The sequence below is a fragment of the Podarcis vaucheri genome (assembly GCF_965113315.1).
Source record: "Podarcis vaucheri genome assembly, chromosome: 4".
Taxonomy (NCBI): domain Eukaryota; kingdom Metazoa; phylum Chordata; class Lepidosauria; order Squamata; family Lacertidae; genus Podarcis; species Podarcis vaucheri.
Window position 1 is genome coordinate 54,463,452 of NC_138762.1, and position 14,140 is coordinate 54,477,591.

At 41.0% G+C, this 14,140-nt stretch overlaps 1 protein-coding gene and 1 long non-coding RNA gene across 2 annotated transcripts in view; one reads left to right on the plus strand and one right to left on the minus strand.

Moving 5' to 3' along the window:
• The window catches only part of LOC309531374, a 52,966-nt gene extending 45,772 nt beyond the window's left edge, over positions 1 to 7,194 (plus strand). The window contains exon 3 of the long non-coding RNA XR_014219270.1: positions 5,280 to 7,194. This is a non-coding gene — a long non-coding RNA (uncharacterized lncRNA). The remainder of the gene's footprint in view (positions 1 to 5,279) is intronic.
• On the minus strand, positions 6,698 to 14,069 carry MIS18A (MIS18 kinetochore protein A). Its single transcript, XM_082220815.1, has 5 exons — positions 13,781 to 14,069; positions 12,760 to 12,826; positions 10,687 to 10,809; positions 8,099 to 8,192; positions 6,698 to 7,473 (listed from the first exon to the last, which is right to left on the minus strand). The coding sequence occupies exons 1-5, from the start codon at positions 13,971 to 13,973 to the stop codon at positions 7,393 to 7,395; spliced, it is 558 nt and encodes a 185-aa protein (XP_082076941.1). The 5' UTR covers positions 13,974 to 14,069; the 3' UTR covers positions 6,698 to 7,392.
• Positions 14,070 to 14,140: the final 71 nt, after the last annotated feature.

Sequence of the window (14,140 nt, forward strand, 5' to 3'; positions counted from 1 at the left end):
AATCAGCTACAAATTAACTCTTTAAAAAAATACCATTATAAGTCTTAAGTGCGGAAAAGTTTTAAGATTGCACAGCATTGCTAAAGTTGAAGAAGGAGACTAGAATGAAACCAACATGGGGAAAAATAATTAACAACCTACTTAGGGGAAACAAATTACTAATTCGTTTAACTAAACTGAAATGAAAATTCTCATGAAACAATTGAAGCTGAGTTGTTATTATTTATTTAATTAATTTGTATACTTCCCTATACAGTGGTACCTCGGGTTAAGTACTTAATTCGTTCTGGAGGTCTGTTCTTACCCTGAAACTGTTCTTAACCTGAAGCACCACTTTAGCTAATGGGGCCTCCTGCTGCTGCCGTGCCGCCGGAGTACAATTTCTGTTCTCATCCTGAAGCAAAGTTCTTAACCTGAAGCACTATTTCTGGGTTGGCGGAGTCTGTAACCTGAAGCATATGTAACCCGAGGTACCACTGTACCTGCAGATCTCAGGATGGTTCACAATATAAAATTAAAAAATTAAAAAACACAAATTGTAGCAAGTTGTAATGAAACAAACAAGCAAGACCCGCACCCTTCAAATTCCCTGCAGTTTTGTTTGTTTTTAAATCTTTATGATTTAAAAAACAGGTCAAGTATGTAGCCTTAAAACAGTGCAGAATATACTGTAGTGTGAAAGCAAAAGAGGAAGGTTAGAGGGCAGATTACACCACCATGTGGTAGAAGTGAGAATATAACAAAATACAGTACTCAAATATGAATTTGATATTTTATGGGACACATCAAAATTCATTGTAAAGTAAAAGCTAATCTGATCTACTCCCAAATCTGTCAGAATATGGCAACTTGCTTTTCCCTTTCCTCTTCCCAAAATGACTCCACGTGGAGGGCATTATTGTGAATGGATTTGAAGTCTCCATTGCTTCCCTCATCATGTTTTCCAGTGAATCTTAAAAACAGCCTTTCCAGGTTCATGATAATAGATTTGCTTATATTACCACCTGCAGTGTGTTTCCTCCCACAAGGTAATGGCAAAAATAATCCCACACATATTAGTCATATGAAGTTAACCTGAGCTAGGAAAAACAGGAAGCACACTGACAGTGCAATCCCACACATATTTACTTGGAAGTAAATCCAGATGTCTTCAGTGGGGCTTGATCCTTAGTAAGCATGATTAGAATTGCAGACTAAGGATGGCATTTTTGACATACACTTCACTACTTCATTTGTTCAAATTAGGGTTTAGTTCTAACTTTTAGTCCTACCTTTTAAAGTTTTCTCCTATGCTGAAAAGCTCAAACTTTAAAAGGTACTGTATTTTTCGCCCTATAGGATGCACTTTTTCCCCTCCAAAAATGAAGGGGAAATGTGTGTGCGTCCTATGGGGCGAATGCAGGCTTTCGCTGAAGCTTGGAGAGCGAGAGGGGTCGGTGCGCACCAACCCCTCTCGCTCTCCAGGCTTCAGGAAGCTATCAGCAAGCCTGGGGAGCCCGCGGGAGTTCCTGCAGGACTCCCTAGGCTGCGGATAGCAGCCTGCTGCCTGGAGTGCAGGGCACGCTGAAGCCGTGGCTGGGGGGGGGTGTAATTTTTTTTCTTTATTCCCCTCCACCAAAAAAACCCCAGGTGCGTCCTATGGGCCGGTGCGTCCTATAGGGCGAAAAATATGGTATCTTGATAAGTTTCTAAACAAAAACATTGCCAGCACTTATTTGGTGATATGTCCCAGCAAATGCAGTAAACACACACAAGATTAGGATTGCAAACAAGAGGGTTCAGCAGCGTAACAAAGAGTGTTTCAATTGCTCTCTCCAAGCACAATGCTAATTGAAGTTAATGAAGACTTCTGGGCTTTGATTGAAATAAGTTTTATTGAAGTAAATAATGGACAGAAGTGGCTGGACATGTGCTGTCTCTGGGCTTGGAAGATAAGACTCATAGTTCAATTACAGTGGTAACTCGGGTTACGGACACCTCGGGTTACAGACTCCGCTAACCTGGAAGTAGCACCTCAGATTAAGAACTTTACCTCAGGATGAGAACAGAAATCGTGTGGTGGCGGCACGGTGGCAGCGGGAGTCCCCATTAGCTAAAGTGGTACCTCAAGTTAAGAACAGTTTCAGGTTAAGAATGGACCTCCAGAACGAATTAAGTTCTTAACCAGAGGTACCACTGTACAAGGATACTGGTTCAGCGTAATGAAGAGTTGTCAGATATTTTATCATTACAGTGTTTATGTTTTCATGAGAAATTGTATGTAAGCATTTAGTCACTCAGCTTCTGTTCTAATGAGTTGAATCACTAGTTCCACAAATAATAATTCATACAACTCCCCCCCCCTTTCCTTACAGCTATAAGCTTAAAGTTCCCTAAGGGGAGGAACTCATCGTTTTGAACTGTTATCAGAGGGAGTCTCTAACAGGCACACCTGCTTGATTGGAAAGCACAAAGAAGTGGTAAAACATTTTGGGCTGAGGAAACAATCATGGGAGACATAACAAGCTGACAAAATATGCCTTTGCACTCATGGGGGGGGGTGTATCTCAATGAAGTATTTTCACTAGTGCAAGTACTTGTGGCTGTGGAATTGAACTTATATTCTCTCTCCTTGCACACCCTCTAAATCTGTACTGGGTTTTCTCCCCAACCCTCCATAGATTTGGGGAAAGCATGGGGGCACACAGGGAGATGAGGGGAAATTCCATTGTGCAACACTTAAGGCAAGAGTGGACTGCACTCAGTTAAAGTATATTTTAAAAATGGCTACTATGCCTATTGAGCACTTTCCTGTGCTGTGCTATATGGAACTGGGCGGTAACTCAATGTGTTCTTACCAGTGCTTGGTCAGCTTCAGAGCGAGCCCTGCGCCACCGGTGCTCATCTTTATCCAGCCTGTTTCATAGTCCAGAGCTCCTCAGAGTACCAAGGAGGTGCTTGAGCTCCAAAACGCCAGAGAGGATGCTCAGGAGCAATAATTGTTTGCATTTCTTAGTACAGAAAGTATTGATCTGATGTGTAGACATCGTTCCTATTCTACTTAATTCAAGAGGGTTCTGGAAGCTTCTCTGTGTGAAAGAAACAAGCAGGTTTGTGATGTTTGGGTTATTCATTCAGAGAAGCTGAGTACAACTGGCTTAAACTGGTTCTGTTATCTCTTCTGTCAAGGTCAGGCCGACTAGAATAATAGGCCAGAAGGAGCCTGGGTTTCACTTTCTCTTTCTACTCTATTCCTTCTGGTATGGTATTCTGTACATAGTGGGATGTGGGGGGCATTGTGGACTAAACCAGAGCCTCTTGGGCTTGCCGATTGCAAGGTCGGCAGTTCGAGTCCCCACGACGGGATGAGCTCCCGTTGCTCTGTCCCAGCTCCTGCCAACCTAGCAGTTTGAAAGCACACCAGTACAAGTAGATAAATAGATACCACTATGGTGAGAAGGTTAAAAGGCATTTTCATGCGCTCGGGTTTCTGTCAAGGTGTTCTGTTGCACCAGAAGCGGTTTAGTCATGCTGACCACATGACCCGGAAAGACAAACGCTGGCTCCTTCGGCCTGAAAGTGAAATGAGCACCACCACCCCAGTCACCTTTGACTGGACTTAACGATCTAGGGGTTATTTGCCTTTACCTTTGTAGATATAATGCTTAGTGTTAAGGTTTTAGACTTATTGAAAGTTCAGTATGCTGCAACTGGATTTATTATGGACAGTGCGAATCCTGAATGTATTGGATTTGTGATCATTATGCTCATTTCCCTTCAGTAGCAGTAAAGCTCAGCTTGACGAAATACAACTGCCTCTGGTATATTTTTGGGGAATATTGCGACGTGCTTAAGTTTTTACTCCACTAACTATACATTGGAATCTGCTCCAGATCAATATTGAGTAGAATTCCATGACAATAATATCAACCACTTGTTTCATCTTGCCATTCCATAGCGAGACCAGGGCTTCAATAGCGTTTTATGTTGGATCTTTTGCTTCTGGGATAGTGGGTGTTTTAATTCAGCCATGGATTTTAGTTAATAGGGGCTTTTTATTTTGCAAGCATTTAAATGAACTCACAGGATTTAAAGGAACAGTAGGCCATCTTATTTGTATCTTCTCAACAAGAGCAATTTGCTCTCTATACTCAATTTGAAAGACAATTAGAACTTTGTACTTGCTTACAAATTCATTATTCCACATCCTTCCTCAATGCTCTAACAAGCAAACGTGTGAGGAACTGCACAATGAGTGTGATCTCACTTAAGAATGTGCAAAGCAGTACCTTATTCCATAACCTTCCAATGTCACTGCATGCCACAGCATCACATCTGCTTTTTCTAATGACTTTAATAAAGCCATTAATTAAAGCAGAAAACTAGTCAGGTTGGTATTTGCATGCAATTTGCAGACTGAAATGAAAACCCCACTTCCTGTAATATAATCTGAAGATCACTAGCCAATCAAAATAAAAATACGTACTCCCAAATAACAGAACTGTGTTCCATCTAGAAACATTATAGTGCATTATTCTGGCCCCATATGCACTATAAATTGAAATCAGTATCATGCCACTTTAAACAGTGAATTCTGAGAACCGTACTTCGTTAAGGGTTTTAAAAGCTTGTTGGAGACCCCCTATTCCCCTCACAGGGCTACAATTCCCATTTCCCCAGGAATAAAGGTAAAGGTAAAGGTTTTACCCACAGCGCCACCCGCGTCCCCAGGAATATGGATTGTTAAACATCAGGCAGGTGCCTTCTCTATACTCTCTTTGGCACCTGCTTAAAACGTTTTTGTTTAAGGAATCCTGGATGTTGACATGTTTTAATCTCTTTAGTGTTAACTTTAATTATCTTTTAATTACAGTACTTGTTTTTACCTTTTTAAATTGATAATTTTAATATTTCTTGTAAACGGCTTGGAGGCTTTATTGTCATCAAGTGGTATATAGACTTTGTTAAATAATGATTTTTATTTTTGCTGTAATGTGGGGGGGAAAGGTGCTAAATTAGATTAAGGATTTAATGTAAATCTGGGCTTGCCCTTTACCATGGAAGGTTCCCATTCCCCAACTCATATTGCTCCTGTGCATGTAACCTTCTACAGACACATAGGGTCATCTATCTCAGGAACAGGGTAAGTAGCAAGGGCACAGCCTTGCGCCCCATTCTACATGTGCAAGGAACTAATGCCACTTGAGAGTAGAAGATAATGCTCACTTAATGAAGACATGATGATACTACCCATTGCGATTTTGTTATCTAACATTACCATATGCTACTTTTATTTATAGATCACCCTGCATTCTCTGCATGGCTCACAAGTAAAACAATTAAAAATTTCATCAGCTCAAAGATATTTAAATCAGATTTTGAGAAATATACTGCAAAATCAAACACTATTACATATGTCAGACTTCAGTCACAGCCAGGCTTCAACCTTATTTACTTAGAACATCCATGCATACATTTCAACAGGACACGTAGAAGAAAGGATACTGCTGGCTTGCATCTACTAGTGGCATATTTGAAAGAGATGTATATTTATCGAGTTTCTTATCTGCATTTTAGAAGTATATTCATATATTCTAAAACATTACAGCTCTACAGTACAATCATCTATATGTCTATTAGCAAGTGAGTCCCACTCGCGTTCAATAAATCAGTCCTAATAGTCCATATTAAAAAGCTGTATCAAGATGCCAAATGTAGTAAAAGATCAGCAATGGCAACCCAGTTTTCAGCTTTCATTTGGGTGAATGGAAAGCTGTTATTTCAAAATTTGTTTTGAGATTGCAATAAAAAATTGTGTTTTACATTTGCATCTGAGAAACCAGCTACCCTTGTTATCTGATCCAAATCAGCATCTTCTTACATTGAAGAAAATATCCGATGGTCATAAACATGATCAGGAAAACTTACAAGCATCTGGACTACATGTTAGTGGTACAAAGAACAGTAACAGGCACAGCAATGAGTTGTGGTAGGAGGGGAGAAATCACCCAAAACTAGGCTGAGTTCTTGCCAAGTCCTGCCCCCATCTTCTACACCCAATCCCAAATTATTCAGAAGGGTTCCTCCCGGATTGTCTGGTTATACTTTTTGGGAAGAGGTGATTACAGGAGAGCTAAGGGACAGGAAACTCTCAATCTGCAAATTTCCATAACTTAATGATGCCAATTACCTTCAGTTTTATTCACATGCCAAGATAGAAATCCTACCAAATTAACTTGAAAAGAAATGGCAATGTTTGCTTGAGCTTCCAGCTTCATTACAGCTAGAATTACTACTATATATAAGCATCTATTTTATAAAAGCCTTTTCTTGGTGAACAGTGCCTGTTTTCCATTTTTTTAAAGAAAGAGAAAATAAGGATGAAACAGCATGATGTGCTGCAATTAGATGTGAACAGAATGTGCTGCAGCATAATGAAAACTCTGTGATGACTAATGGCACCTAGGTTATTTGGAATATGAAAGGCATTCAAGTTTGGCAAAGGGCATGAAGCTTCAATTTGGAGGACGAGGTGATTAAGAATGAGCACAAAGACCTGCAATAAAACACTTTTACTGAGCAGTTTTAAATTCTAGTTCAGCTGTAGAAATTTTTTAATGAAACGTTTACAGCACTATTTACATGTATTCAAGTGTCACAGTACTAGGAATCAAATCTCTCTAAATAACTTGTACACAATACAGTTATAAAACTAAAGCAGAGTTCTATCATATTTTATTATTTTATTTACAAAAAAGACAATACAGTCAAAGTATCACTTGCTCCTTTTTAACTTTTGAAATTCTCATCAGGCCACTGCTAGGATCTTCTGTGAAATATAAACCTAATTCTTGGAAGGCAGGAATATAAACATTAACAATTAAATCATTTAAACAAGCCAACAAGTTCCACAGATGTAGGCTCAGCCAACACTGCTCATTATATCAGTACCCACAACTAATAGAAGACTAAACAGCTGCTACTATAAATGAAAGTGTTATTCCATTGATCTATTAAGCAGCTAACACACTACTGCTGCCATTTTTCTTCAGAAAAAGCAGGTTAGCCACACTTGCTCCTAATCTGCCAAAAGCAATGTGAAAAATCATAAAAGAAATATAAATCAAAATATAAAACCAAAAAAGGTACAAGAGAATATTGAGAACAATATTTGCATTTCAGTGATTTAAAAAAGATGAGAATAAAAAAAGATTTTTTTAAAAAAACAACAACATTCATGACCAGAATTTCCAAAGGATGTCTGGCTTTCCAGAAGTATTCTCCTTCAGGTGTCTGCATTTTCAACCTCCAGGACACTGGGAAATACTTCTTTTTAACCAGACAACTCCAGCAGTGATTCAACATACTTCAAACTCAAGTGTCAATATTATTAGTAATATCAATAATAATTATTCAGCCAATGTTGTGAAGAGATGCAAAACTTGATTCAACTACAGATAACCGTTGCTCCAATGCCTTCAAAATTGTTTCTGCCTGTTAAGTAAGGGGGGTTGGGGGGGGGAGAAACATTTTAGTTTACATTAGATGTTAATTATAAGCTGTGTCCCAAATTCATGGTCCCACAAATGAATAACAAGCCAGTATACCTGACGCTCATCCTGCCTCCTCAATATGTCATGAGTAGGATCACAGAAGACAGGAATGGATGTCACCCTTCCCCATATGGTAGAGATCACAGAATCATAGAGCTGGAACGGACTGCAAGAGTCATCGTCCAACCCCCTGCAATGCAGGAATCCTGCCCACAGCCATCCCTGGGTGGGCTTGAACCACCAACCTTCTGGTTGACTGGCATGATCAGAGGATGACAGCATGCTCTGTCTGTTTGGGGCTGCATTTGCACATTGATCTCCAGCCAGAACTACATGGGGAACTCAGCAGCTGCATGCATATTTCAAGATAACTGCATCCCCAGTTGCAGATAGCCATTATTTTCTCATATAGGAGTACAGAAAGAATCTCATGTCTCCCCCGTTTCCCTTAACAAGTTCTACTGACATGATTACTGTGTTTCTTAAGAAGAGGGGTTTTAAGAAGGAACCATCATCAAACCATCTTTCACATCTGAAAAAAGTAAAACATAAAATAACCATCTTACCCTTCCTAGTGACTCTTCTAAACTAGCTCGACTTTCAAGCGTTAGAGGCTCTTCATCAATTTCAGCTTTTTGTTCCGAGGACCCTAGGGTATAACTTGGACATTGTACAGTTATAAGTAACATCACAATCACCCAATAAAAGTGTGAGCATTTATTAACTGAAGAATAATTTACCAGTGACAGCAGTCATGACTGTAATACTCAGTACAGTGGTACCTCGGGTTAAGTACTTAATTCGTTCCGGAGGTCCATTCTTAACCTGAAACTGTTCTTAACCTGAAGCACCATTTTAGTTAATGGGGCCTCCCGCTGCTGCTGCACAATTTCTGTTCTCATCCTGAAGCAAAGTTCTTAACCCGAGGTACTATTTCTGGGTTAGCGGAGTCTGTAACCTGAAGCGTATGTAACCCGAAGTACCACTGTAATTAAAATGCACACATTATTTACAGACTGGTTGGCCCCTCCCCACTATTTTGTTTTAAGTAATGAGAGCCTGCATTATAAGTACAGTGGTGCCCCGCAAGACGAAATTAATTCGTTCCGCAATTTTTGCCGTCTAACGAATTTTTCTTCTTGCGAAGCACGGTTTAAACGGTTTAACAAAGTCGCAAGACGTTTTCGTCTTGCGAAGCAAGCCCATAGGGGAATTCGTCTTGCGAGGCAAATCGCGAATGAAAAAACCTTTCGTCTAGCGAGTTTTTTGTCTTGCGAGGCATTCGTCTTGCGGGGCACCACTGTAGAGCCTGCCAGGTTACCTGGGTGAAGGTCCACCTGAGAATGTAGGGCTATGTACGTAAGTCAGGTGATGAAATTCCAGGTAGATGTATGACAAGTGATGATCTGCAGCAACATGTTCTGGTGCATCCCCAATCCCTAACAGGAATATTCCTCTTCAGCCTCAAGGTCAAGCCAGCTCAGAACAGACGTCTTACAGAATGTATGAGGGGCAGGTTTCAGGAGGGGGATGAAGAGTGAAATGACATCTTTCTCAACCTTATGCAACTCTATGGCCCTGGACAGGCCCCAAGATTGGCCTCAGAGCCTTTGCTCCCTGATTACGGACCATCAGATTAGTAGGTACCAGGAGCAGGGCATTTTTAGTGGTACCCCTGTATCTTTGAACACCTCTCCTCACATGGCACTTTCATAGGTGATTTTAAATAGGATATTAAGAACATTTCTGTCCTCCTTGATATTTCCTTGATAGTTTTATGCTAGATTCATGTTTTAATCCTTACTTTACTGGTATAATTTGTTAATACTGGTATTTGGTGTACAGTTAACTCACAACTTGTGTGCACATTTAACTTGCATGATTGCAGCTTTATGCGCTTGGCAGATGGCCAGTGGCAATCACACTAAACGCTCACAAGGCAGAAAGCTTAAAAATTATTTCCAGGCTTTGGTCTGGGAGGCTCTCACAAGATCTTGGATGTCCCTATGAGATCTTGCAAGAGCCTCCAGAGCCCACACAACAGCCTGCCAGAACCCAATAACCATGGGGGGGGGGAATGACCCATTTGGCGCACCAGCTTCTGGAAAGGTAGGGACGCTTGTGTGGGATATTCCGGGGTCGCTCTGACTAGGTGTCATTTTGCCTTTACATACAATCCATGAAATGTAACCCCCACACACCTTGCAAGTCATCTATATTTATTTTATTGACTTTTCTTAGCTGCCTTAGGAAGACTTCACCCTAAAGATATTACCCTTAAGATATCAATGCATTAAATAATTAATTTAAAAAGGATAGTAATTAGAACTTTACAAGTGCAATGCCTAAAATTAATACCAATTGAACAAAATGGTCAGTTCTTGAAAAACACCAAAATAACTTAATGATGCACTGCAATACTTATTACATAATACTTGAATTTTGAGCAATGCAGATTATTTATTTACAAATTTATAATCTGCACTTTCATTAAAAAAATAGCAACATGGAACACAACATACCAAAAATAGTAACAAAGAGATCAATAAATCCTGATGGATTTAAAAAGAAAATGCATGTTGTAAAGACAAGCCTAAATGAAAAAGTTTTCAAAATACATCTGAAGGAAGAGATGAGATCACAATCCTCTATCACAGTTAGATCACAATCCTCTATCTGTAGTTACCCAAGCACGCATTCAAGGATAATTTTTCAATGGTTGCTAAGGAAAGTATGGTAATTGGATATGTTTCAGAGAACACAATGCACACTATTACCTCTGTGTTAGAAAATGCTACTTACAAGCAACTGTCAATGAAGTCTCATCTGTGGAAATGGCAGGTATTTATTGCACAGAATAATGGTTAAACTTAAAGGATTGGGGGGGGGTAGTGGGGAAAGAGAGGAAGAAATTGATGTTTTCCTCATTGTTACCTAGCTGAATGCAAACAAAAACAAAGGCCAGTTTTGATTCATTTTTTCCTTCCATGGAGGAACAAAAAAATATTTGCGCTACTGTTCCTCCCCTCCCCACAGAAAACTTTACGCACATCAGAAAAAACCTGGAGTATTGAGGAAGTTGTCCCGTTTTAGGAGTATTTAAATAATCAATTATCATCAGAAGAAAGGCAAACAGAACTATTGCTTTGCTTACCTTTCAAGAGCATCAACATTTAAGCAAAATAAATCTCGTTTATAATCCAGATGTCTCGGAGTGCATCTGTAAATGCTTCCAAGGGTCATGTTGCACCCAGTGCAAAACAAGGTTTCAAGCATGCTGTAAAGCAAAGCATCACTTAGAAAATATGTAACATCATTTTAACATGTTCATGTTGTAATTCGGAACACAGCAATGCACCACTTCCAGTACAAATTAAACAAATGGCATAAAACAATTAGCGGAAAGTTGTTTTTTACATGTATTTTAAATAAAAAGGGTTTATCCTGTCCTCCTTCTGAGGAGCTTCTAGCTGCATACCTGGATTTCCTGCCCACTCCTAGTTATCATCACTAAACATCAGGAAGAACTTTCTGACAGTAAGAGCTGTTCCAACAATGGAACGGTCTCCCTTAGGAGGTTGCACTCTCCTTCATTGGAGGTTTTAAAGCAGAAGTTGGATGGCCAACTGTCATGGATGCTTTAGTTGAGATTCCTACATTGCAGGGGGTTGGACTAGATGACCCTCAGGCTCCCTTTCCAACTCTACAATTCTATGATTCACAACACTCCTCTAGGTTGGTCTGTGTCTTAATGCCTGGCTCCAAAACCACCAACTGGTATTCACAGCCAAGTAGGGATTTTGTGGCAATGCAGTGAAGATATGAATTTATTCTGAAAGTTATTCAGACAGAATTATTTTATATACTTTGTTGTATTAATCTAGTTTGAAAAACCTATTACCGTTGCAATCTTTTTTTCCGGTTCTCCCCTTTGCTCTTCAACTTAATTAGATCATAAATCAAAGACAGCCTAGAGTGTGACTGTGAGTGGGTGATCTTCCTTTACAGGGAAGGCCAAGAGATTACCACAGGTGTCAGAAGCAGCTGTGCATGTGAAGGCCACAGCATGAAGAAGACACAACAACCAAGCAAGTCTGGGAAAAGGCAGTCAGGCAAAATGTAACACTATGTGATGCTTTGTAATACAATGCCAGGCACCCTGGAGACAGCCAGCTTGGGGCCTATTTGAGAGATAAGAGATAAGGCAGAAGCTGAACTGTCTTGGTTTGTACAGGGGCCCCTTGTTTATGGTCTCCAGAGGGATAAACAAGGCATCCATGTTAAACAGGACAGCCAAAAGTGTCAGAAGGATCAACCTGAAGCGGGTTGGAAACCCACTCCTATTAGAACCTTCTTGTGCTTCTTGGGTGCTACCCAGCAGAGTCCCCAGCCATGCTCTGATCACCCAGACCTTCGTGCTTTTGATAATATCTGGTTCCACCACATTCAAGTCCTTGCTGGGTACTCCAACCACTGCATTACATTTTAAGAATCAGTCCTTCCGAAGCACTGATTAGGATTCAATGAAAAGGCCTGTAGACAACACATTCTTTATTTATGAATAAGTGTTAGGAGGCAAGTTGTGTATATTTATCTGACTGCAAGCAATATTTAAAAAATGGTTTTCCCAGGACTTTTTTAAAGGACTTGGTCAAGAAGGTGCAAATTCCCATGTACTCCATTCATGCAAGTGCGCAAAAAACCCCACAACTATTCAGAGTGATGATTAGCAGATGTGAACCAAACTCTTAAACCAGTTTTAGTCTTAGTCAATAAGCACAAACAATGTAGCTTGTATGTTCAAACAGATTCAAAACTGTGTGGAAATTAATTTCCTTGGAAGAATTGTAAATATTTTAAGAAGCGACAACTCAGTAGCAAGCACTGAAGATCATTAACCTATGTATTTTTATTATGTATGCACACACTTCCCAAGGAATGTATCCTAAAAAATCCTGAAAACACTAACATAATAAGATATACATCCCACACTTCCTCAAAGGTTCAGTATGAGTAACAGGCTTAAAACAGATGGCTTCAAAAAACAAAAACAAAACCCTGCTCTAAAGTGGCTTCCTATTCCCCTTCCTAATAAAAATGAGTCCAAACATATTGTCTATTAGCCCATATGGATACTTTTAGGGCAAACCTTTCTTTTGACTTTCTTCTTTACATAAAGCTCTATTGTGAGACACATCTGTTTCACTTTAGGATTTTCACCGCTTACCAGCCATATTCGCCTGCTCGGCTTGAAAGTTTTTGTTCCTTGTCCACTGAAACATTGAGCGTAACATCTGAAAATCAAAAGATGTAAGATCAGTAGAAAAGTAGTCTCCCATAAGTACTCCCAGCCCAATTATGCTATTTATCGCCAACACAGAATGGGAAAACACTGAAGTGGGTTGGCAAAAACCTCTGCCCCATCTAAGGGGCACAATAATGCCCACATGCTTTGGTCAACCGGGTGGCAAGGAGTAAGTTTAATGCATATTCCAAAACACTTTGGAAATTAAAAAGTGGCATATACGTCACTAGCACTAGAACTGAGTCCCATGAATTATCTGTGGCTGCAAGTTTAAGCACATTTACCTGGGCGAAAACCACACTGAAAATAACTGGACACACACACAAATATAGGATGGCAACGTTAGCACTGCAGAATCTTTCCCCCGTTCTCTCTTTTCAAGTGTTTTGCTGTTCCTTCTGCAGCTTCACCATATTCACGTTCTTTTATTGCAATGATTTAATACCCTCTTAAGTCGCCCAGATAATTTCAAAATAAAAAAATTCCTTCCAGTAGCACCTTAAAGACCAACTAAGTTAGTTCTTGGTGTAAGCTTTTGTGTGCATGCACACTTCTTCAGATACACAGTGCGTGCATGCACACGAAAGCTCATACCAAGAACTAACCTAGTTGGTCTTTAAGGTGCTACTGGAAGGAATTTTTTTGACTATGGCAGACCAACACGACTACCTATAGATAATTTCAAGTGATGGCGCAGCCTAAAACCGCCTCAAGAAGGAAGACTTGGGTCCTAAGACCTAGGTAAAGCACACTAGAAGGGCGCGAACAAAGCCGGGAGAGGAGCCACTGAATGCTGGTTTAAGGGGGGGGGGGAGAGGACGAGCGCGCGAATATTTGCACGCGCGAGGGAAGGAAGCGCGCGAGGGAAAGCCGCGGTGCGGGCGGGCGCAGAGCGTTTCCCAGGTGATTAGCCGCGCGGGCGGGCGGGCGCCTCGTCGCTCACTCTTCAGCAAGATGCAGTTGGTGTCCTCGTCGTTGAACTCCCAGCCGAGCGTGTCTCCTACGGGCCGCTTGCAGCCAGCGCACAGGAACACCATGGGCAGCTCCTCGGACCCCGCTTCCTCTCCGGGCCCCGGGCTGCCCGGGGACGCCTCCGTCAACGGGAGAGAGCTGTCTTCCCCCGGGTGCGCCGCCATTCTCTTTCAAAGCCGCCCGCGCCGCGCCCCCTCCCCTCCGCGCCAGCGCCGGAAACAACAGATGCAACGCGGTGCCGCTCTAGCGCGCAAACCGAGCCCATCTCTTTTGCCTCTCCCAGGAGAAGGGGCGGAGTCGGCGGCGCTCGAGAGCGGGTGGGAGCATGTGC